This window comes from Cornus florida, unplaced genomic scaffold, assembly GCF_030987335.1.
Source record: "Cornus florida cultivar Cherokee Brave unplaced genomic scaffold, ASM3098733v1 CherokeeBrave_3.0.0_Hap2_Chr02, whole genome shotgun sequence".
NCBI classification, from domain to species: Eukaryota; Viridiplantae; Streptophyta; class Magnoliopsida; order Cornales; family Cornaceae; genus Cornus; species Cornus florida.
Window position 1 is genome coordinate 26,853,147 of NW_026775572.1, and position 26,446 is coordinate 26,879,592.

General features: G+C 33.2%; 1 protein-coding gene across 1 annotated transcript; it reads left to right on the top strand.

The window, feature by feature from the left end:
• Positions 1-1,409: 1,409 nt before the first annotated feature.
• Positions 1,410-26,106, top strand: LOC132295907 (uncharacterized). The gene is made up of 4 exons (XM_059794169.1): positions 1,410-1,513; positions 6,449-6,947; positions 7,024-7,300; positions 25,886-26,106. Exons 1-4 carry the CDS (start codon positions 1,410-1,412, stop codon positions 26,104-26,106), a joined length of 1,101 nt encoding a protein of 366 aa, XP_059650152.1.
• Positions 26,107-26,446: the final 340 nt, after the last annotated feature.

Consider the following 26,446-nt stretch of genomic DNA (forward strand, 5'->3'; position numbering starts at 1 on the left):
GTGCTAAGTCAGCCTACCCGAGTGTGCTAGCTTAGTGAAGACTAAGGCTAGACAAGTGTTTTGCTTACTTGGGTGTCTAGGAAGAGGTTAGGCAAGTGAGCAAGAGAGTTTGGAAATGTATAGAACTTGTATTGCTTGAGAGGAGAGATTACAACTTGGTTGCTTGGTAAGGAGCAAATGAACTCCCACCTCCTATTTATAGGCCTTTGGCCTTACAAGAACATTCTAGATGTATACAAATGTGTGGCCTAGATTTAGTGTCTAGAATCCTTCAGAAATATCTACACAATTCTAGAACTATCTACTATGTACAAGAGAATTCTAGAGAATTCTATACAACTCTAGACAAGTCTAGAAAAGGCTAGACAACTCTACACTAATCTAGAGAATTCTGGAAAGTTCCATACTTGTGTAAAGCAGTCTAGAAAGCTCCAGTCCATGCAGGCTCCATGTCATTGTCTGTTGGGCGTCTGCGTGGCGCCTGCGTGGTATAGCCTCTTGGTTGCGGGGTGTGACATAGGACTCCAAATGACATATTTATTAAAGGGGGAATGAGTTTTTTTTTTTTAATTTTTTTAATTATTAAAATTATTAGTTTAACCTTTGTTATTTCCTCTTTGTACGAGTTACCAAAGAGAGCTTTCATACACATGTCGTAGACTTCATCCTAATCTTGACGGCTCAAGTGGACTATATGTATATATATATTTCTTTCTTTTTCTAGTATAGTCGCACACACCTAGGATTGCAATTCGGGTGGGCCCAAACTGAAATAATCCGAGCCTAGTCCGAAATTTTGTAGGTTTGGGCAATGTGTTTTTAATTTCGGTTTGGGCCTGGGCTATATATTTTAGGCCCGAATTCAATTCGGTTTGGGCTTGGGTTGATATGGATGAAGCCCGAAACCCAACCCGAGCCTGAAAATATTATATATATTTATAACTATACTTAAAACACAAGAGTGTAGTATCCAAGTTAGAAGCATGTTTAGGATTTATGCTAAAGATTTCATGTTCAAGTCATAGGTGCAACATAAATTAATTTATTTTTAAGATTTTTTATATGAGCCTAGCCCGAGATGAGTGTCAAACTCGCCCAACCCACCCGAGTTACAGCCCTACACACACCCCTCCAAAGAATAGTTTGTTGTCAACTGTCAAGTCAAGAGGTATTGAACTTTAAACCTAATTTTTCATCCGACATCAAATCTAGAGAAGTGATTGGGTATATATGAGTTAGTTTTGATACCAAACTTTTTAGGTTAGATTGCAAAACACCGGGCCTCTTAACATAAAAATGTACAAAAGGAGGAGGGGACAAAGCCCAAACAAAACAACAAACAAGCCCAGAAGGCAAACCTAGCCCAACCCCAAAACTAACTAGCCATTGCTACAAACACAAGAGACAGCATGGAAAGGACTCCTGCAATTAGTCATGGCAAAATCCCCATACCCGGCGGGTCCCCTCCCCACCCAGCCCTGCATGTTTATGGCGGGTTTGGGGACCCATTTATGTAAATGGGGAGGGGATGGAGATTGTATTTAAAACCCCGGCGGGGGATGGGGCGGGGGCGGGGGAGGGTGTAATACCCCTAATTTTAAAAGGACAATTCTGTAATTTAATATAATTATTTTTATTTAATTAATTGATTATTTGCTTGTTTTAATTAATTAATTATTTGCTCATTTGATTTGTTTTATTTTTAATTAACTTAAATGTGTTTTTCTTTCATTAATTGTTTTAAATTGTGTTTTCTTTAATTAATTGCTTAAATTGTATTTGGGTTTGTTTCTTTACGTGTTTATGTAAATGCACTGTTTTGGTAATTAGGGTTTTATGTTTTACATCGTGTTTAGGATTGGAGTCGACATATAGTTGGTTTAGGATTTAATTTAGGGTTTGGTTTAGGATTTAAATTAGGGTTTCAACTTAAGTCTATAAATACATAAGTATACGTCTGCTAGGGTTTCCTGTAAACCATATTCACTATATTCACGTACATAAGGATACAGAGGGAATGCAGAGAGAACTTTAAGAGAGTAAGGTAGGGAATCAAGGAGGAGTTCTGGATTCAACTAGGAGTGGCAGAGGTTGATAACAACTATTGACATTGCCGAAGTTGCTAGAGACAACAGTTTTGGATTTTCAATCGGAAATCAGAGGCAAGTTTCTGTTCTGCTCTATCTCTTTAATCTGTGTTCTGTGCATGCCTAGGAGGACTTCAGGGACTTAATAAAGGCTAAAACAATTGTAAACAAACATAATATCATGGATTTATGCATATAAGAATCTGGTTTAAATACTCGTAAGATAATTGTTTTGCCTATTTCTGCTTCTCTGTTAATCTGTTTTTCTATAGTTGTGATTCAAGTTGTTGTAAACTAAGGTTGTAAATTATATGTGGGATGCTTTGGAACTAATCTAGGAGTGAGTTTAAAGCCTGGAATAAGATCTTAAAACAGTTTTGATTTTTACAAAATAAATCTGTTGTAAGTTGCTTAAGGTTGCTATTTGAATGTTCTGTAATTGTGGCTTCCAAACTTGAGTCTAGTTCAAATCATGGTTGCATATCAGTGGGTTAGGATTAATCTATAACTTTGATTGGACCCTAGAACAACTGATTAAAACATTCCAGAGGCTCTGTTAGTTACCGGAGTCGAAGAAGATGAAGCAAGAACAGATGACGGTGTCCAAAGGAGCAAGAGCAGGCTCCAGAAAACCTAGGAGCCGCCTCTAAGCCTTTGGAGCCGGCTCCTAAAGGATTGGAGCCGGCTCTTGGCTGTTTTGGAGCCGGCTCTAATAGTCCAGAGCCGGCTCTTGAGGCAATTTGAGCAGTGCTCTCACCCGGATGCGCTCAGTTTTGGTTTAGTGCACTGTTTAGCTGCGTGGGGTGTTTTAAATGGTTTGAATTGAATTAATGGATGGATACAAGTGTTGTAGATCCGTTAAACAATAGAGAAACATAAATTCATAACTTAATTAAGGATTGGACAATGCACAGTTAGGCAAGGAATTTACCGGTTGCACCTTGAATATTAAACTGTTTACACTAGAGAATTTAGAGGATCGTTTGTATATGATTTAATTAGGATTAAACATATATAAATAGGATTATAAGTAACATTAATTACTTAAATTTAATTGAATTTGTGTTGAATTAAGTTAATTTTCACCTTGTTATTCAACTACGGCAGATACGGACAACTTGGAGGATGTGAATGCTTATACTTATTTTGCAGATTACATTATTGGAATATTGATTTTGTTTAGGCTCTATAATGAATGCTTATTATTGATATATATGTATCAAATTATAATGATACATATTTTGGATGATTGATGTTGATTATATAGTGTGGTTCAATTAACTACATAGTTTGGAGGAGTTAAATGCTCAGTAAATTTTTATCAGCTTAAAGGAATTGGTTTAGGATTTCTAAACTTTATATTGTGTGCATAATTTGATCCTAAACTTGATAGGTTATAATAAATGCTTATTCTAGAATATAGTTGGTTTACATCTATTACTGTTTTATCGACTATGTTTATTGGAGGATTGTATGTACCGGTATGGGACGGTGACATACTAGGTATGGATTAGTTCAAGCACTAAATCCTACCTAATCTGGAATGAGTTGGATTAACCATAAAAAGGTTAAGTCTTACTTGAATGGATGTGTATGAACCGGTATGGGACGGTGTCATATTAGGGATGGCTTAACTCAAAGCACTAAGACCTACCTATATTGGAATGGATTAGTTCAAAACACTAAGTCCTACCCAAATTTGGATTAAGGTATGGATTAACCATAAATGTTAAGTCCATCACCTACTTGTGTCATGTCAATCAAATAAAGTGAATGACCTACTATGGTTTCAGGATGAATTTGTGCTACATATATCAGACCACTATACAGATGGATGATATTTTGTATTAGGAGTACGGACTTTATATATTTATTTTATGTGCCATGGTATGAGCTTGAGTCTCAGGACCATGGTTAGGGCGCGTATATCGCTTGGGATGGATAACTGGACATAGGTATTGTTCCCTGGTAGGTCTAGGTACTCATGCCCACCTTAGGGTGCGTATTTGCATGTTGCCTTCTATTCAGGCTGAGACAAACCTATTGGACTAGCGAGCGTCCTATTAGTGTGCACTATATACTTATATGGACTACTCTAGATATGGTTGAGTCTTCCTAGGATGTATCTGCGTATCGGATTACTGTTTGGATTGTAGTAGATCAGGACTTGCATGTGGGCCTGACCCACTCCTTTATTTTTCAGGTGTTCGTCAGTTCCAAGGTTAGAGCTTGGACGTGCAGAGCAAATACAGATATTCATTCCTCCGACTATGTAGGAATCTTCTCTATGTTAGCTGTAGAATTTATTTCTATGATTTAAACTCCTATTTGAGAATTTTATAAGGGGTCCAATAGATGGATTCCCGAGTTGTAAACTTACAGAGGTTTTGAAGCTTGGATTTTTATAATTATATTTGGAAGATATTTATTTCTAGTTCCTTTCAGCTTTAAAATTTTTATTTCTTAAATCAATTTTGTATTCCGTGTTCGATTTAAAATACTTTAATTGTTTGATATCCCTCGGACTCGGGTCGGACTTGATCAACCCGTGTCTCGGATCTGAGGGGTATCACAAAGGGTAACCCCGCCCCGTCCCGCCTTATTTATAGTGCATTTTTACAAAATTGCCCTTACATGTTATAAAATATTACTAAATTACATAACTATATATATAATATATTCACTTCGGAAAGTGAAACCCCAGATCTATTCCCTCACAGCATAGATAAAAAACATAGTCGTTATGCATCAAACATCTGATCATGTTTTAAATTGTTGTAATTGTGCTGAAACTTTATTAAATTATTAGGTTGAAAAATATTATGGTTGTGTTGATTTTGTTGAAGGTGAATTGAAATTTAAAAAATGTTATGCGGGGCGGGGTGGGGCAAGGACGAGGGCTAATGTGGTGGGGCGGGGTGGGGATGGGAATGAGATCCCCGCCCCACCCCGTCCCATTGCCATCCCTACTTGTAATCCCCGTCTTCCAAAGGGAATATATCCAATTTTGCAAGGGGTCAAAAAACAATATATTTATTTATTGTTTGGTAAGACACTCTAATGTATCAAGACTAAAACAAAAAAATAAAGATAAAAAATCAGAGTTGAGCAAATCAAAATTGTCTCGTGTTCATTGGATTCGGACTCTATCTTCTTCATGTATTATAAAATTATGGAATTGCTAGTTTTGAGGACAAAATGTTATATGGTTTGTTTTTTTTTTTTTTTTTTTTCTTTATGTTGAAAGGGCAAAGCTGATATCAGTTTATTTACATGTATACATAAATTGTTCAGGATTCTTTACTTTTCTGCATGTCATTAGGTGAAATTTTCTCCATTCAATTGTTCAGGATTCTTTACTTTTCTGTTAATAACTAATATTTTACTCCACTTTTTCAATTACATGATTATATGTAATTGACCCTATTCCAGTAACTGGAACCCCACAAGATGAATCTAATGGTATAAATTTTAGGTTAATTTGTACTGAAATTTGATAGAATTTTAGTGCCAAAGAAGCTGTTTCAGTCATGACTGAAATCTTGTGTTCATTGGATTCCCTTGATTTCACTTATCTATTGACCTCAAAACTATTTCAAATTAACTTAACCAAAAAAAAAAAAAAACTATTTCAAATTATTCTATTATGGATATAGTTCATGAAACATATCTAAGAATCCAAAAGTTTTATCAAATTGTCCAGTAAATTAGTCAAATTTTATGCCGAAATATCTCAGCCATGGTTTGCAATTGCATGTTCTCCTTTTCCTTTCCATTTTTTTTTTTTTTTCTTCTGTTCGTTATATTCAATGATGTCTTACACAAGATTCAAATACTCCACTGAACTAGTTCTTAATTTAAATGTGTGTTGTGTGTGTGTGTGTGTGTGTGTATATATATATATAAATTAAAAAGAAATTATTCTAATGTGTTTTAAAGCAAATTCTTGTCCTTCTGTACACCATAGTACAAATCAACTGTCTTTCGATTGAGGTTTTAGGGCTCGAACAACATGCATATAGATAATTTCATTTTAATCTTAAATTAAAAGGCTAATCTAATAAACTTGAGAAAAGACCAAACCACAATCATATATTAAAAATATATATATAGAGTACATTTGCTTAAAGTACAAAATATTAGGGTTTTTCTTTGGTAGGTATAAAATATTATGTGTTAATTAATGCCGAGTGCATTTGCTTAAAGTACAAGCTAATATCTACTTGGTTGCCAATTCTTTTCTTTCTTTTTATTTCCCCTTCCATCAAAGATTCAAAGCAATGGCAAATCCGAGTGGATGAAGAGAAGAATCGAGTTGTTTTTGCCGAATCCGATAATGATTTTGTTGGTGTTCTCTTCAGCTTCATGACTATGCCAATTGGAACCATTATTAGACTCACCCGTGAACAAGCATTGAAATGGGGGATTGGTTGCCTGAACAACTTATATGAAAGTATTGAGAATCTTGATGATAAACATCCGCAAAGTGAGAAGTGCAAGGAGATGCTGCTATGTCCTCGGAGTGCTGCTGAAATTTACAGCAGAAACCTTAAACTAGATTTTGTTGATAGTAATTCTAATGAGTACTATGTCTGCGGGAGCGGATGCACTTTGAGCCCTTACAAAACTGCCCGTTGCCATTGTGGAAACCACATAGGTTATATGGTGAAACTGAAAAATCCTGTATCTCTTCCTGGAGGTGGAGGGGTTTTTGTGAAACCCACCGCACGCTTTATGATAACCGATGACTTTCAAGTGCTGCCCATGTCCACCATGACTTGCTTAACCTTGCTTAAAGAGCTTGGAGCTGTGGATGGAAGCACAATAAAAGAGAGGTGTATAAACATAGGCAAGGATGAGGTAATTAACAATTTAATCGATTGTTCTTTACTATTAGTCTGCACGCAAGTTAACAAAATGGATGGTGTTCTCTCAGGTTCTGAAGTTGATCAATTGTTCTTTAACATCTATGGCACATTTTTCTGAGACTGTCTTGGAATCACCTGTCAGTAAAACCAGTTGTGCAATTCGCCGTGTAGAATTTAGTCCAAGAAGCACAACTGAATCTCAAAGCGGCGTGGACACAACAAGATCAAAAGAAGCAAAGATAGCTTTGAAGCTTATCATCAACAAATGTAACAACAAGGCATTGTATGCTGAAGCAGAGAAAGATTTTGTTGATCTCATCTGCAGTTTTCTCACATTTCCACTTGGTTATTTTCTTAATAAATTACCATCTTTGTCCTTGAAGGGGTGCTTGGGTAACTTATACAAGAGCATAAAAGATTTTGACATTAGACAAATATTTAAAATCTGAGGAGATGAAGACAACTTTAGTTGATCCAAAGCTGGCCCCTGGAATAGCTTACAGTTCACAGCTCATTCTCATCAAGGAAGCTTTACATCCGTCATGGTCAACTGTTGAATCCCTTTTTGCAAGAAATTCGTTTGCATTGTAAGAGATATTACAATCAATGGTAGCTACAATTGGCGAGGGATTCCTGAAAGGACCATCCATGTTCATGGTGACAGACAATTTGACCATAACTCCTTTATCTCCAATCTCAGGCTTATCTCTCATTAACAAATTGAATATACCCATTAGTGACATTGTAGAACGAGAAGTAACCATTGGCGAGGAGGAGGTAAATTAACTCCTCTGGAGTGGACCTAATTCTTTTTATATTTGTCATGGGTTCATCACTTTGTTCTACCTCTCCACGTGCAAAATCGTATCAGGAATATGTTTTGAAGTATAGGCCTTCTTTCATAATTATTGTTGTTTTAACTCCTTGCAAAAAATTAAAAATACATATATTTCTTTCGCAGGTTTTGTATCTACTAGGGTTTGCTTTTGTATCACAATCTGCTCTGACTGATCCTTTCATGCTAAAGGAGCCAAAACAAGAACCACAAGGTCATTTTGATGCATGAACGGAAAGGAAACTTAACAGGAATGCAGTTATAAATTGGCATTGTTTCTGTTGTTATGAGTGGAGTTGCCATTGATATCAGCTCGCCCATTCTGTGGTGAGAAAGTACTGTTAGAGTGGATTACTTTGGTCCATGTGGTGGTGAAAAGGATGGAAGAATAATACATAAGGCCTGTGTGGGGTTCTTAATGCTAGGACTCCAAATGACATACGGACTATTTATTAAAGGAGAATTTTTTTTTTTTTTTTTTTTTTTTTTTTTTTTTAATTGAGAGATTTATTAAAAATATTAGTTTAACCTTTGTTATTTATCAGAATCTGGACGGCTCAAGGGGACTAATTTTTTTTTTGTCCTTTTTCCCCCTCTTTCTAGTTGATAGTGAGAATTGAATGTTTAATGAGATATTAAGGTCAAGTGACTTATTGTCTCACATCTAATGCGAATAGAAAAATGAATGGGTATTTATGAGTTGTTTTGGCAGCGGGCCTCTTACATATAAATGTACAAGAGGAGGGGACAAAGCCCAAAATAAAAAACAAACAAGCCCAGAAGGCAAACCTAGCCCAACCCCAAAACTAACTAGCCGTTGCTACAAATACAAGAGACAGCAAGCATGGAAAGGACTCCTGTAGTCCTTGTCTTCCAAAGGGAAGACATCCAATTTGCAATGTGGTCAATTTTGATTTGCTCAACTCTGATCTTTTTTTTTTTTTTTTAGTCTTACTTGATACTTTACAGTGTCTTAGCAAACAATAAATATATTGTCTATTGAAATATTGAGGATGATTTAATTGGAGTTTGAATGATATTAAAATAGATGATGTTACTTTAGGAGGGTCACCATTGGATATGATTGATGCAATTCACCAATTCTATAATGAAAGATGAAAATTTAGGATATCTTATGACCATTCAATCTGTATTGAATTTGTTTGGAAAAGCATAGTTTTAAAAGATGATGATTGTACTTCATTGTTGAATTTCTGGCCATACCTTTGAAATATTATGTGCACACGCGTTTTTCATTTCAAAACCTCTCACAGTGATAACCGTAAATTTTTCTCAATGGACGTTGGCTCACCCTTTAACATCTTCAGGGAATGACACCGGAGTGTTAGTTTCTTTCAATGGACGTTGGCTCACCCTTTAAATGAAGAACTTGAACTCTACGAAGCTTGAAGATGTTAGCTTGCTATATGAAGCATAATTATGTAATTATGTAAATAATTATGAAGCATAAGTATGTAAAAATCTACATAATGTTCTGCTAGGGTTCCATGCTTTTATGTAATATATGGTGCTTTCAGATCCTTGTTCTCTGTGTAGTGAATCTTGGTATAATTAAATTCAATAAAATCATGTCTCTTGTCATTAATTCTATTAGTAATATTTTAAAGGTAAAGCAAATAATAAGAGAAAAATTAGGCCCAAAAATAACAGAAAATCTAACAATGCCAAATAAGAAAAAATTACTAAAGGTGGGCTCAAAAAAATTGGCCCAAGACAACAGAAAAACTAACGCTGCCTCAAGGCTTAAAAGCCCAACAACCACACTACTACACTAGCATCCACAAGGCCCAAAAAAGCATTAACAACATAGAAGTCTTTTTGGCAATTAAAGCAAACACCTCTTTTGTTTTTATAACAACTTCAAAACTAAATTTCATGATTTAGATGTTGAATGATACTTGGCTCTTTCTCATTGGCCAAATTATATAGGGATAATTCCATAAAAATGGAATTTTGTAGGTCAAAGGCCAAAAAGATGGAGTCAAACTTCTATTTTCTAAATAAATGTAGTTTTATGAAATGATGAGGTGGACATGGAAACTTATTGCGAAATAACTCAACTACCCTTTCTCTCTCTTCATATCTCTTTGTGATTGGAGAAGATGAATGCACAGTACCATCTCTCTCGATTAATTGTTTCGCCTTTTTATTAATATATATCCTGTTATTGTACTAACTATATTTATGGACTGCCATATATATCAGTATATGGATTTGATTTTGTTGATTTTTAATTGAATTCTGTAATTCATTTGTCATAATTTGATTTGGTCATCAGATCTCCAAGAAACACACACCAACTATATTTATGGACTACCATATATATCAGTATATGGATTTGATTTTGTTGATTTTTAATTGAATTGTGTAATTCATTTGTCATAATTTGATTTGTTCATTAGATCTCCAAGAAACACACACCATTGGTGTTGAAAATGCAAAGAAGGTGAGGGGTTGGAAAATTAATGGATAGAAGAAAGTAACAGCACTGTTCATGTTTGTAATTTATTGATAAAAGTAAACATTTACAGATAAGCTGTTTATATGGGATATGATCATCTCCAAACTTAACAAATAGTACAAACCCTATTGTTGCTTGTAATCCTTGCTTGTCGCCGGTAAAAACACTCCATCATCGCCATCATTGTTGCTCTTGACTCAGTTCATCGTAAACTTTTAGGTATGAAGAGATTCATAAAAACGGACAAAGGAAGCTTTGACTGAAAGAGCAAGCAATCACAAAGAGATATGAAGAGAGAGAAAGGGTAGTTTGGTCTTTTCACAGTAAGTTTCCATGTCCACCTCAGCTTTTCATAAAACTCCATTTATTTGGAAAATGAAAGTTTGACTCCACCTTTTTGACCTTTGACCTACAAAATTCCATTTTTATAGAATTATCCCAATTATATATATATATATATATATATATATATATATATATATATATATAAGGCTATTTACTTAAATGATACATCAAATTCTCATATTTTTCAAAGTCTAAATCAGAGCCGCCTGCCAGACCTTCTCCAAGCCACTGTGAATGGATCATATAACCCGAAATACCTATTATTAATCCTTTCAAGCTTCTGATTTTTGGTTGAATTTTTAAAATGTGAAATACTCAAACCGATTAAAAAATGGACAAAGAATGGTTCAATAGATTTTTTCTCTTTTCATAATATAGTTTAATTTAGTGGGTTTTTTTTTATTTTTTATTATTATTATTATTTTTTTTTGTGATCAAATTTGAATTATAGAGATCTCGCCATGACCTTGCCACAAATTTTTTTTCATGACAAATAATTTTTTACCGCAAAAAATAAGTTTTTGGCGACAAAATATTTTGTGGCGAAATGCTTAATTTTTTGTAGTGAGAATGGAACTAAAGTTTTTCAATTAACATCACAAAATTATTAGTGGAGATTTTTTTTTTTTTTTTCAGAGGGGATGCTACAACTAATTTTCATCAGAAAATTTTGATTGCATGATTATGTTCATGATAATCCTTTACTCTACAAAACCAGTTCTCTCTATCTCTTATTATGCATGTGCGTATCTACTTTCTCTTTTTTTCAAATTTCAAATATACTATTTATTACACTTCAAGACCATTTACATCTAATCTTCTATGTAATGCAATAATAGGAGTCTTGTGTATTGACTTAACTTAAGAATATGTAAAACATTCATGGATAATTGATTATTTAAATAAAATAAAAAATTCAAAAGGAGACTCAAACAATGCCGCCTTCTTCAAAACCATGTCTCACTTGTCAAAATTGTTACTACTCTATAAATCAAATGAGTCATAATTCGTCTCACACAGATTGGCTTTTTGTGCTCACAAGAGTAGATGCGTATGGAATATCTATAGCGCGATGACAACTCTTTTTTGATATATTGTTTATTCCCTTTTTGTAATAGTCGCAAATAGCTATTTTTCAGTACTAGGACCTACATTAATTAATTGTCAAGAACAGATTTATAAAAAGACCGTCCATATTCATGGTGACAGACAATTTGACCATAATTCTTTATCTCCAACGTCAGGCTTATATCTTATTAACAGATTGAATATACTCATGAGTGACAATTGGTGAGGACGAGGTAAATTAAGCTCCACCTATTGGTTTTTTATAGTATTAGTTTTGGTATTAACAACACTGATGGAGGAGGATGTTTACAAATATCAGTTCTGTTTCATAGTTTTACCTATGTAATTCTATATGTTATTAACAAATTATTGCAGGCTAGCTTTGAGGCTATTAGTGATTGCTTTCGTACCAGGATTTACTATGATGCTTTTGTTGGGATTTATATGCCCTGGCATAGCAAATTCCTATCTGGATTATAGTGACATATGTTCCTGACATATCTGAAATATTTATGATTTATATAATTGGTGAATTCAATGTATTATGTTTCGATTCACTATGAAATTGATAGTGTCCATGTAATTACAAGAAATATTTATATATATGTATGTGATGGCAATCAATGCATGATATATAAATAGTAATTATAAATTGTTCATAATCGGTAATTATGGATGGACTCATAATTAATTAAGACTTGAACTGAATCCGCGTTAGGTTGAGATATATTGCGAGAGCCGTCGTATGCAATTACTCCCTATCACCGTCATGGCATTTGACTCTTAAGCATGAGAAAAGTATAGACTCTTTTATTAATTAATAATTACTTTGATTTGTTCGGCGGATTCTTCGGGATCCTTAGACCGACACTTTGGGTAGTTATGTAATTAATAGTTAGAGGGTTATATTTTCAATATTTGCATCATTGCTACTTGTATTTATTTTGTATTGATTATGGTTGATCACAAAGTAAATTCGAAGGCCTTCGTGTGTTTTCAGACAAAATGATTTATTATATATTTATTTATTTAAATTATTATTTTTGTCAAACAAATGTTTTATTGTGATCGAGCCAGAAATAATCAGAGGTACCAAAATAGATATATTAATTAAGTAGTCGGATTGATGGCTTTATTTATCTGATAACTAATTATGCATAGAGGGGTCAAAGTGCAATATTGACTTAGAGGTTATTTATTATTTAATTGGAGTTCAATTAATTTCTTTTAGTGGAGTAGAAATTAATTTATGAATTAATTGAATTGGGTCCATGGACCGGGCCAATTATTAATTCATTGCAACCAATAAAATAATAGGCCCAATGGATTCTCACTCATAGCCCAACTTGATATTGGAATCATATTAGATTTGAGACATATGAATTAGAGATGGAGAAGGATTTGTTGTTTCATTTTCTTTATTTTTATGTTGCCTATAAATATACATGGTCTATGTATATTTTTGGGGGTGATTTTTAATGAGAAGGAAAAAGGAATTTATTTTCTCTCTCTAGAAAATTAGGGTTTATGGTCTCATCTAATGGAGGCTCCCACAAGCTTAGTTTTCCAAGGTAATTAATGGAGGCTTATGAGTGATTCCTAAAGGCAAAATAATTACCAAGAAGATGGAGATCCAAGGAGAAGGCATCTTGTTAAGGAATTTACAATAAGTGAGAATATTTACTTTAGAGGAAAGTTTTAAAGGTTTACTCAGACCTTTGATGTAAGTATTCAATCTATTAATTGAATGATACATCATATTAATATTTTTGCATAAAACTTGTCTCTATGTGATGAATCAAGATCTATGAATCAAAATCCCTCGAAAAGTTTTTAAAACTTGCACGTTTCCCAACAGTGGTATCAGAACATGGTTTGATTCATTACTAGAGATCATGATTTTATGAAAATCATCATTCGTGGATCCAAAATTATATTCATATATATTTTTATTAATGTATGTTGATGTATGATTTAATATGTTGATATATATTGATACATGATGATGTATGAATAATTGTGAATGAATGATGATGTATGTATGGGCCATGGATGAAGCTTATAGGAATATTGAATGTAATTTTATCTTTGGATAATGTAATTAAGGCTTTGATTTAGCCGTTTGAAAGTTCAATGATGTAATTTAATTTTTTCCATTGTATTTCAAATTGTAAATATTTTTAAAGCCATGTAATTTTCATCAAAGGATGTTATGAAGCTTCAAGAAGGTTCAAGAGGATTAAATTAGATTTCAGTAATTTTCTGGAATTTTTCCGAATTTTTTGGAATTTTTCTGGAATTTTTTGAGACTTAATTTAATTTTCTGGGATTTTTCCGGATTTTTTGGAATTTTTTCGGCGTTTTTCCGGTAGCCGGAGCTTCACCGGCGGCGAGAAGAGGCGTCGGAGGTGGCCCGGATCAGGTGTGGCAGCGGTTAGGTGAGCCTGGCGCGTGTTCCACACGCGCCAGGAGTGGACTAGTCAATGGGCAAGCTGGCGCGTGGATCTCACGCGCCAGCCATGGAGGTTTTGTCCTCCACGCGCGTGAAGGCGCGTCCCACTCACCCCAGGCGCGTGGGAGCGCGTGAAGGCGCGTCCCACGCGCCCCAAGCGCGTGTCGGCGCGTGGGGACGCGTGGGAGCGCGTGCAAAGACCTTCAGCATGCCCCAGGCACGTGTGAGCGCGTGTGGGGCCCTCCAAGCGCGTTCCAAGCGGTGTTTTGCTTCTCCTGGTGCGTACCAGCCTTATGTGGGTGTTTGCAAGCTGATGGAAGATCTTCGCGCAGTGATTAGAGCAATTAAATGTTAAAAGCTGATTCCATTGGCCATTTTATTTGCTTTATCTGTCATTTATTTATTTATGCGATGTATGAAATGCATAGAATATATAATTGTTAATTTATTATTGTTCATGCATTGGATCCATGATATTTATTTAAATGGCTTGATTTATATTAGTTAAATTATGAAAATTAATTGGATTTGATTATTAATTAATTTGAGGGCACTTATTGGGAAACGCAAAATTATTTTTTGTAATTATTATTATTTTTTTTTTAAAGTGTGCTTCAAATTAAATATTAGTGAATCATTTAAAGTCCAAATATTTTCTAAATTTAATTGGATTAAAATCAAGACGTTTTGCATGCATCATATCATGTATTTGAATAAAATGAAAACCCTAATTATGAATGATTAAAAAAATTGAGTGGGAGCGGCGATTTTTATACATTGCCCCATGGCCTTTGTTATTAACACCATTGTAATTAGATCTTCAAAAATAAGGCCCCACGCATGATTTGAAGAGTCTTAATATTACAAGAATGGTTGTCTCATGAAAATACAAATATTAAATGTTCATTGTAATTAGATCTTTAAAAATAAGGCCCTACGCATGATTTAAAGAGTTTAGATTATAATGACAACATATTTAATGTTTAATTTTTCGTTAGAGTTTTAATAACGTTATACACTCAATCTAAAATCAATAATGTTAGCTTCCCAACGAAGTGGTCTATACTAGGTGATTTTAGAAAGGCTAAATTAAATCGGGAATCATTTCATATGATAGATAAGGCATTGTCTTAAGAGATATGGAAATAATGGGATTTGCCCGCCAATAGCAATAATGAATTTCGCCAACCGAATAAGTTATTGGCGTATTGGTTATTTGATTTTTCATGCAGTGGTTAAGGGACCCACATATTATTATTTTAATGGAAGTGCTCGCTTAATAGCAAATGAATTTCAATAATAGTAATAATGAACTCCTCCAACAGGATAAGTTATTGACATATTGATTAGTTGATTTATTATGCTACAGAGTTGAGGGACCCGCATTAATTAAAAGGAATTGTTCACCAATAATGATAATGATCTCTTGTTCGATTGAGATTTATTGTATTATGTGGTTAACAAGCTCATTTTAATTTTAAATATGCATGACATTATTAATAGTTCACCTTGCATATTGTATGAATGCATTTATATTCAGATTAATTATGTCTAATCCAGTTTATCTGCTTGCTTACATATTCTATGATATTGGACCTTATTTATAATGACTGGAAAATGAACTTAGATATTTTATTCACAACGTAAGGGTACAAAATGTGTTTATTACTCCTATACCTATCTCTTTTACTTTGAGATACCAAATTTGACATTAATGCTTTTAATAAATTAGATAAGGCAAATGATATGACTTGGTGCAATATTCTAGAGTTTAGCTCGAATATACTCCAAAGCTAACATTTGTATTATTTTATTTTCTTCAAGCATCATGTTAAATGTCAATAAAATGTTTTGGTGAGATTAGATAGAGAGTATGCCAAAGTACTATGTCAGACTTGAATAGCATCAAGATAGCCTAAGGAACTCCAGTATGAAATCGAATTTTGAAAAATGATTGTTTATTATTTAAAAATTAGCTGGAGATCAATAAGGCTGACTTGGGTGGTAAGTTTCAAGTTGACATGATTATTGCCTTGTTACCAAACTCATTCGACTCTGTTAGAGTGAACTAAATAAGGAATCAGTTTGAGTTCACACTCGTTGATATTCTTATAGAATTGGTAACAGATGAAGGGATAATCAAGAGTATGGGCGTTCCTATCAATCTAACCTAGTCTATACCATCTTCTTCTAGGCCCAAGTGGACGAGCAAAGCAAAGAAGAAGGATGATAATAGGACTAGGCTAGCACAAAACATAGGTATCTAAAAGATTAAAGGGAATAAGGAAGTGTATGTTGAGGGCGAATGAAACTGTTTCTTTTGCCGTTAACTAAGACACTAAAGGACAAACTGTCTAAGCAATGACGTGGCATAAGAAAATATATATTTAATCATTGAGCCATGTTATGTGGTTGTTTCCATTGATTCCTGATGGATAGATTCTGGAGCCACTAAACATGTTTGCAATTTATTGTAAGGATTTCAGGAATCCAGAAGCCTTGATGATATGGGTATATATTTATCTTTTGACCTGATACCAAGGTTGTAGTTAAGTCAGTGGGAGTATTACATCTGAAATTAGAGAGTATGAGGATATTAGTATTAGAGAACTATCTTTATGCACAGAAGTGAAATGCAATCTCATTCTTATTTCACTTTTGGCTTATAAAAACTAGATCGTTATTTTGTAAAACTGGTTTTATAAAATTGAATAGATATGTGATTGCTTCTGGTGCATTGAAAGATGGTTAATATACTATAATCACAAGCTCTTAAGATTTGCAGGATGTAGAAACTAATGTTGCATCTTCTTGATTGAATGTTAAGAGAAAATTTGTTATTCCTGACTCATTGTATTTTTGGTATCTATTTTTGGGTTGTAATCAATCAAAATGAGATTTAAAGATTGGTTAAAGAAGATTTATTACCTAGTGAGGCAGAGGAGCCTAAACCAAACTTGTGAATCTTGTTTTGAAGGATAAATAACTCTAAGGGCTTAATCAGCCAGATGAAATAGGCATAAAGGACAATTGGAGTCGGTACACACTGACACGTGTGGTCTTATGAACATCCAAGCAAGATTACTCACGTTTTGGATAAGTTTATCTGATGCAACACAAGTCTTAAACTCTTGGTATTTTCTGAGAAGGTTAAGACTGATGTGGAACACATATTAGGTAAACTTGTCAAGACACTTCGATCTGATCGAGGATATGAGTATTTCTTTGGATAGTTGTAATACCCCGATAATTTTAAAAGATTTATTAATTAGGATTAATTATTTTATTTTATTTTTCAATGATTTATTTTATTTTATTGAGTGCTAGATTAATTATCTTATTTTAATTAAGTTATATTTCGTGATTATGTATGATGATTGATTGTTTGTGTGGTTGATTATTGATTGAATTATTGGTGTGTTGATTTTATTGGTATTATATGACTTAGTTGTAAATTCTTGTTTGTTTATGTGCTTCATGTAATTAGTTATTTTAATTTCTGTATTTAATTAATTATCTTATTTATTTAAATTAATTGGATTGGGCTTAAGGAAAGTTGGACCAAAAGATGTGGTCTTGGGCTTGTATGAAACCTTATTGGGTTAATTAATGAAGGTCCGTGGTTATTTAATTATTTAAATGATCACTTTTGTATCAATTATATTTATATATATATATATATTATTATATATAAATATAATTAATTAATAATTGTTATGGAAAGATATATATATAGATATATATTTATTGATATTTATAAGTATATATGATTTAATTAACTAATGAGTTAATTATGGAAGGAATATATATTTATATATAATATATGTTTATAGATATAAATTATTTAAAGGTTATTATTTTAATTCATAATACTAGTTGGAATAGGATTTGGAATTTAAGGTGTATAAAAATACACATAAAACTTTAGGGTTAAAGGTTTTACACGTTAGAAAAATAAAACAGACAGAGAGAGAGGAAGAAGAAGGGCTGACAAGGAGGAGGTCGGATCTGAAAAGGAGGACGTCGGAATTGGAAGAGATAATTAAAGCTTGAAGCGTCGGTTTCGTTTCGAAACCTTCAGGCGAGTTTTCTCTAACTTTCCTCTTAGAACTCATAAGGATTTCACCTTGAGTATCAACACTTTAATTAAATTATTAATTTAAATCTTGGTTAGAACGGATTAATCAAAAATATTAATTAATTTTATTTGATTAAATTAGAATAAAATCAGAGTATTAAAAGCGTGTTTTACTATTATTTTGTTTTTGGAATTGTTGAATTTTAGTTATATATATAGGTTGTGTATATTTAAAATCATTGTTATCCTTGATCTGTGACCCAAGAGAGTTAATTAGGATTTATAGAAGTTTTGGGAATTTTCTAGGATTTCTCTAGAATTTTTCTAAATTTTCTGAATTTATTTTATATTTTTGGAATTATTTTAGAATTGATTTCTATATTATTTTGGCAAATTATATAAATATTGTTTATAAATATACACACTGGATGCGTCAGTTGACTGCGCGCAATAGTAGGGTTGTAATCCAGTGTTTGCATGTGCATAGGAATAGGGTACATACGCTGATCTGGCCCTTGGTTTATTTTAGTATAAGTGAGTTGCTCTAGTGTAGTGGAGATGCATGGAAATTAGGTGTGCACTAGATCTGGACCATGTAGTAGGTCTGGTCAACAAAAGAATAATCCGGTGTGGCGCAGCACATGAAAAACATTGTGTGCACTCAAATAATGGCTGTTGGATTAAATGATGAGGGGCGGATGATCCAGCGCATCGCGGTACATAAAGATTTGGTGCGCGCATGCATCTGGACCGTTGACTTGTTCTGGTCAACATAGAAATAATTCGGTGTGGTCGCGCTCACAGTAATTATTGAGCTCAACCTATTATTATTCCTGTTTTGTTACTCGAAATTTAAACAGTCATAATTTAATCATTTAAAATCGAAATTGGGTCATTCTTGAGCTCAAATTCAAGGATTTTTCGTCATCTTTCCAATGGTACCAATTTCATTATCAGATTCTTATCCTAATAAGAGATATTTACGTTTTAGTGAGACGGTGTCGGAAAACTATTTAAACCGGTATGGAGTATTTAAAGGAAACTATTTCTGACATATTTAGTTGCACTAATTTGGGTAAATATAATAAATTAATAATTTGTTATGGAAGGAAGTGTATATATATATATATATATATATATATATATATATATATATTCATCCTTCCATACAACTCATAGACAAATAATTATATATATATATATATATATATATATATATATATGTATGTATATTGATTTTAAATAATCAAGGATTATTAAAGAAGGTGTTAAACACATATACACATTAAATAGCATATGTGTAGGTATATATATATATAAATCATTTAAGATGATTAATATTATCATTCTTATTTGGCATAGCTTAATAGGCTGGTTGTTAAATTAATGATATGCGTATAATATGCATGTGATGGCTATGTATGATTTAGCGTATTGTTAATTTTAAAGTTAATTCATGGTTAAAGTGTGGGCATGGATGAATTGTCAAATGATTAAATATATTACCTAAATATTTGTATGAATAGAATACATATATGGAAAGCATGGATGAATTGCTAATTAAATGTATGAATAAATATACCTGTGGAGGCATGGTTGAATTGCCAATGTATAAATAAATATACTTATGGAGGTATGGTTGAATTGCCAATATATAAATAAAAATATTTGTAACGGCATGGTTGATTTGCCAAAGCATAATTACGTTATTATGTGTTAGATGATTAAAATATCATCTATGGTTGTTGTATGTATGGATTGGATTAGGGTTAGATATTCTTAAATGAGAATAGTTTAGTACTTACTGGTTAGTGTATTATTTTCCATTAATAAAATAATATTGGGGAAGACGTGGATGATTTGTCAAAACTTGGATTTTGGATATGTGATTTAAACAATTAAAATCATTATCGGGTTGGGATTAAATAGAGTATTTCTTTTATTATAATTTGTTGTTTAAATGATTAAACAACTGACTAGGATGGGATTAAGGTCAAATGAGTTTTTATAAAATGAAATGGTAGATTGGTCTAGGTATGAATATTATTTTAATAATTATTTAATAGGTATGGAAATTTAATAAACCTATTAATGGATGTGATTAGTATAGTATATATAATTATATATAGACATGTATATCGTGCTTTATTAAAGTTAAAACTTTATTAGGTTTGGTTTTGATCAGAGATGATCTGCTTATTGGTTTTCAGAGGCCTGGTAGAGTGAACTTGCTCATAGGGTTTAACCCACGATTTATTTTTCAGGTTATTAGAGGTTCCAGTCTCGAGGTTGAGGATCCGCAGTTGGGAGACTGTCATTCGTCTATTCATCTTGTGTACTTTTAAATAGTATTGGATTATTGGATAATGTTTTAAGGGGTCCTTGAGTTATGGGATTTCCGAATTGTAATTGTTGGAGAATCATTAAGTAATATTTATTTATTAGTTTTCTTCAGCGGTTTATTTATTCTTTATTATTCATCTTTGTATTCTGTGCTTGTTAAATACTTAAATTGTTTTGATATCCCTTGATTTTGTGCGCGGACTTGATCAATCCGTGTTCCAAAATTAGGGGGTATCACAATAGTGCAAAGACTATATGGTCAATGAGGGTATTATGTACCAGTTTTCCGCAATTGACGCTAAATGTATTTAGGTGTCAAATAGGAATAACAGAATTCCACTTAACATGGGTAGATCTATGATCAGCTATGCTACATTATCTCTTTTATTTAAGAGTTTAGCGTTAATGACATCGATGCGCATTATGAACTGCATTCCATCTTAGTCTGTCTCAAGGATACCGTTAAGCTGTGTTTTTTTACTAAATATTAGTTTGAATCATATGCACATATGGGGTAGTCTTGCACATGTGCGCTTGATATGGACAAGTAAGTTGGAAGCAGATCATAGGCATGCTAAATTTAATAGCTACTCTAAATGTCACTAGGATGGATTATTTTATGATCTCAAAGATAAAAGTTAATTGTTTTCACTCACTGTTTATCTATAGGAGAATCATATTATGAATCACATACCTAGTAGCATAATGTTAGAGAATTTGGTATGAGTACCAGATGTACCACATGTGAACACACTTATTATAGAGATTAAGAATAATATATGAATTCCCTATTGATGCGTTAGCATCATCTACTACACAGATTCTTGCATCGGTACATTGATGTAGTGGGAGGATTATCATCCAATTCGACAGAATCATGTTTTTAGGTGAGACCATTATGGACATCCCTGTTAAACATGAGTTGGACCCAGTAAGCTACACGGAAGCGTGAACCGATGTGGATACAGATCGTTTTGTTAAGTTACTATGAAATCAGAGTTGGAATCGATGTATTCTAATAAATTCTGGGATCTTGTAGAACTTTATAGTAGGGTGATTCCTATGGAAGGCAAGTTAATCTACAAAAAGATACCAGAAGATTTCTTAGTGAATAAATCATGAGTGTGCAAGGGAATGTCATTATTTTTCTAATTCTATATATATTGATGACATCCTACTCATTTAGAATGATGTGGAAGTTGTGTCATCAATAAAAAGGTAGTTGTTCAATTACTTTTAAATGAAGGATTTTTAAGATGTAAGCTATATTCCTAGGATCAAGCTTTTACAAGATCAGGTTAAAAGGAAAATAGGCTTATCTTAATAATCCTACATTGATAAAGTTTTGACCAGGTTTGGTATGCATAACTCAAAGAATGAGTTCTTGCTTTATTGATATGGATGGCTCTCTCTAGTAAGTAGTTTTTCAAGACTATCAAAGGAGATTGAGCAAATGAGACTGGAACAATATGTTTCGGCATATGAGAGTCTCATATATGCCATGGTCTATACCAAACAGGACATCCGCTACATAGTAGGGATAGTCAGTAGAGATCAGTCCAATACTGGACTTGACAACTGGTCTATTGTGAAAAATATCATTAAGTACCTAAGGAGAACCAATGATATCATATTCATTTATGGATGTGATGATATGGTCCTAGTCAGGTATGCTAGTTCTGATTTTCAATCAGAAGTAGATATTATGAGGTTCATGACTCAGTGTAAGTTCACTTAATGGAAGGGAGATCAGTTGGTAGATTGTTAAGCAGATTTCAATTGCTGACTCAAACCTGTAGGTGGAATATATTGCAGCCTTAAAGGCGGCAAAGGAAGCCTATTAGTTTGATCTCATTGATTTAGAGGTTGTGGAGTATACTAGCCTGCCTATTGAGCTATGTTGTGACAATAGTGCAGAAGTAGTCCAAACCAATGACCCAAGGTTCCATAGAGGAACAAGATACACTGAGAGGAAGTATCATGTTCTACATGATATTGTCCGACAAGAAAATGCACTTGTAGTTAGAACATTGCATTGGAACACAACTTTGTTGATCCATTATCGAATGTGTCATTGATCAATAATTTTGATCATCATCCGGATAACATTGGAGTTAGGTGCAATTTGAATTGGCTATGAGGGCAAGTGGGAGCTGTTGGGATTTATATGCCCTGGTATAGCAAATTCCTATCTGGATTATAGTGACATATGTTCCTGACATATCTGAAATATTTATGATTTATATAATTGGTGAATTCAATGTATTATGTTTCGATTCACTATGAAATTGATAGTGTCCATGTAATTACAAGAAATATTTGTATATATGTATGTGATGGCAATCAATGCATGATATATAAATAGTAATTATAAATTGTTCATAATCGGTAATTATGGATGGACTCATAATTAATTAAGACTTGAACTGAATCCGCGTTAGGTTGAGATATATTGCGAGAGCCGTCGTATGCAATTACTCCCTATCACCGTCATGGCATTTGACTCTTAAGCATGAGAAAAGTATAGACTCTTTTATTAATTAATAATTACTTTGATTTGTTCGGCGGATTCTTCGGGATCCTTAGACCGACACTTTGGGTAGTTATGTAATTAATAGTTAGAGGGTTATATTTTCAATATTTGCATCATTGCTACTTGTATTTATTTTGTATTGATTATGGTTGATCACAAAGTAAATTCGAAGGCCTTCGTGTGTTTTCAGACAAAATGATTTATTATATATTTATTTATTTAAATTATTATTTTTGTCAAACAAATGTTTTATTGTGATCGAGCCAGAAATAATCAGAGGTACCAAAATAGATATATTAATTAAGTAGTCGGATTGATGGCTTTATTTATCTGATAACTAATTATGCATAGAGGGGTCAAAGTGCAATATTGACTTAGAGGTTATTTATTATTTAATTGGAGTTCAATTAATTTCTTTTAGTGGAGTAGAAATTAATTTATGAATTAATTGAATTGGGTCCATGGACCGGGCCAATTATTAATTCATTGCAACCAATAAAATAATAGGCCCAATGGATTCTCACTCATAGCCCAACTTGATATTGGAATCATATTAGATTTGAGACATATGAATTAGAGATGGAGAAGGATTTGTTGTTTCATTTTCTTTATTTTTATGTTGCCTATAAATATACATGGTCTATGTATATTTTTGGGGGTGATTTTTAATGAGAAGGAAAAAGGAATTTATTTTCTCTCTCTAGAAAATTAGGGTTTATGGTCTCATCTAATGGAGGCTCCCACAAGCTTAGTTTTCCAAGGTAATTAATGGAGGCTTATGAGTGATTCCTAAAGGCAAAATAATTACCAAGAAGATGGAGATCCAAGGAGAAGGCATCTTGTTAAGGAATTTACAATAAGTGAGAATATTTACTTTAGAGGAAAGTTTTAAAGGTTTACTCAGACCTTTGATGTAAGTATTCAATCCATTAATTGAATGATACATCATATTAATATTTTTGCATAAAACTTGTCTCTTTGTGATGAATCAAGATCTATAAATCAAAATCCCTCGAAAAGTTTTTAAAACTTGCACGTTTCCCAACAGCTTTCATTCTAAATGAGCCAGAACAAGAACCACACGGTAAACCTTACAGGAAAAGAAAAAGAAGCCCGAGGTCACCTTGATGCATGAACAGAATCGAAATTGCCCTTACGAGTGGAGTTGCACTGAGAATGTAATTTGGAAAAACTTTTATATAATCTAATATTCAATATTGTTGATTTTAATTAATTAATTATCATGTTATTTTGAAATTTGCTTTTTATTTGCAATCAGGCTTTTAGCATCCTGCAGGGATCTGTTTCTATGCTAATATACACACACACACACACACAGAGAGACACACACACATGCATATATCGATGTGTGTGGATATTCAATTGACACAATGATACCTAGAGGCTATACCCATATTTGAAGGAACTTAATGGTTATTGGTTGCCTAATTTGATCTGGATAGTCATTTTTGCATTTGTGAGGGAATAATCCATGTTAAATGGTGTAAGTCCAGAGTGATTTCACCTCATCCAATGATGAATATGTTTTTGAAGTGAATGATTTATTTAAACGATTGCAGTATTAATTTAGAGTGAGTACTAAATTAAATTGTTTCAATGGAGATAGTGGATTAGGTAAGAGTCACCTACATTAAAATTAATGGCAGGATGAGCACCCGCATGAATAGACTAATTATATGTTGGGCTTGTTTCACTGAGAGCCCAATAGGTACTTTTTGACAGTACCACTTAGATGTCTAAAGCCCATGTCAAGGACCACATAGTTAAGCCCACCCAAAATTAGCCCAAGCCAAATAAGCCCAGGGACGGCCCTGACCCAAGGCGGTCGCCAAGGGCCACAAAAGCAACCCAGCGCCCAAGCCGAATAAGCCCAGTGGCGGCCCTGACCCAAGGTGGTCCAAAATTTTTAGGCCCATGGATCATCCACCACCAGAAAAAAAAAATATATATATATATCTATATCTATATATATATATATATATATATATAGGGCAAATCATTTCAGCTTCCCCAATCGCCTCCGACATTTATGCCAACTTAAATGTGCTTCAATTTAGTGGCTCTTGGAAAGTGAATTCTTGCAGTGCCTTTTCACCTCTCTGGTTCCACTTTTAATTCTTCTGGGGTACCCAACGGATAGCGAAATAATCAATGTTCTTCTGGGTACCCAACGGATAGGCAAATAATCTTCCACAATCAAAACTCTATATATACACATATAACTCTCTGCAACTGCTAAGGTGTGTAATTCTTGTTTGCAAACTAAATCCTATTTGGTGAAATTTTTTATGATCTTTTTTATATAATTTTTTTTTTTTCAACAATTTATTTTAATTTTTTTATTTTTGGGCAGATTACTAGAAGTTGGAACCCAAACAAATCGTGAGTTTTATTTTTTATTTTAGGCTTACCCAATATATATATATATAACTTAAATTCCAACCCTAGCAATGGTGCAAAACAAATATTTACAATACTTACACGTACTTTAGGGTCAGGTGTCCAACTCAAAATATTATTTATAGTCACATGTTCTAACCTACAAGAAGTAGAAGAAAGATGGGTCAGAAAATATATATATATATATTAGAGTGGGCTAACATCCTATATTCTTCCACCCAAAACAAGCATTTAAAATGCACTAAAGATGTTTTTTTGGCAACTCTCCGAAATGTGGAGGAGGAGAAAGTAATTTTTCAATATTTTCTTTTTCTTTTCTGTAGTTATTTTATAATATATTTTTTTGTTTTTTACATAATGCTTCTTATTGTAGATTATATGAGAGCCGTTCAAAGGGGAGAAATTGAGCTGCCAGCATATTGTAATGGCCAGGAAGATAATGGCAAGTGTGTTGTGCCTCTCATATGCTATGAGAATGTAGCCTATCACAGGCCAGATCTATGTCCAAAGCAATTTGGCATTAAGAGGTTGAAGAAAAGTGCACTGCCGGTTATAAGGACTTCAAAAGACTATGAGAGTATCGGCTTCCTATAGAAGAGCGTGGTTCATCTTCAGGTACATCCTTCTTGTTTTGGTAGAAGTTAAGTATATTTTTGTTTCGTTATCCTCATTATCTTTTCTTTAGAATACCCTTAGGGGCAGGTCAGGATGACACAAATGAATTCATTCCACATTCTCTAGAGGACATGGATGAAGGTACTGTCCTTATTGATTCTTTATATATTTGTTGTATATTTTTTATTATTTTTATTTTTATGATTTCTACCCCTTGCTCATTTGTTACTCATTTTCCATATATAATATATATAATACCCTTTGGGTATGGTGGACCCCCTTCAGAGGAAGATACAAACCAGATGGGGTATGATGAGCT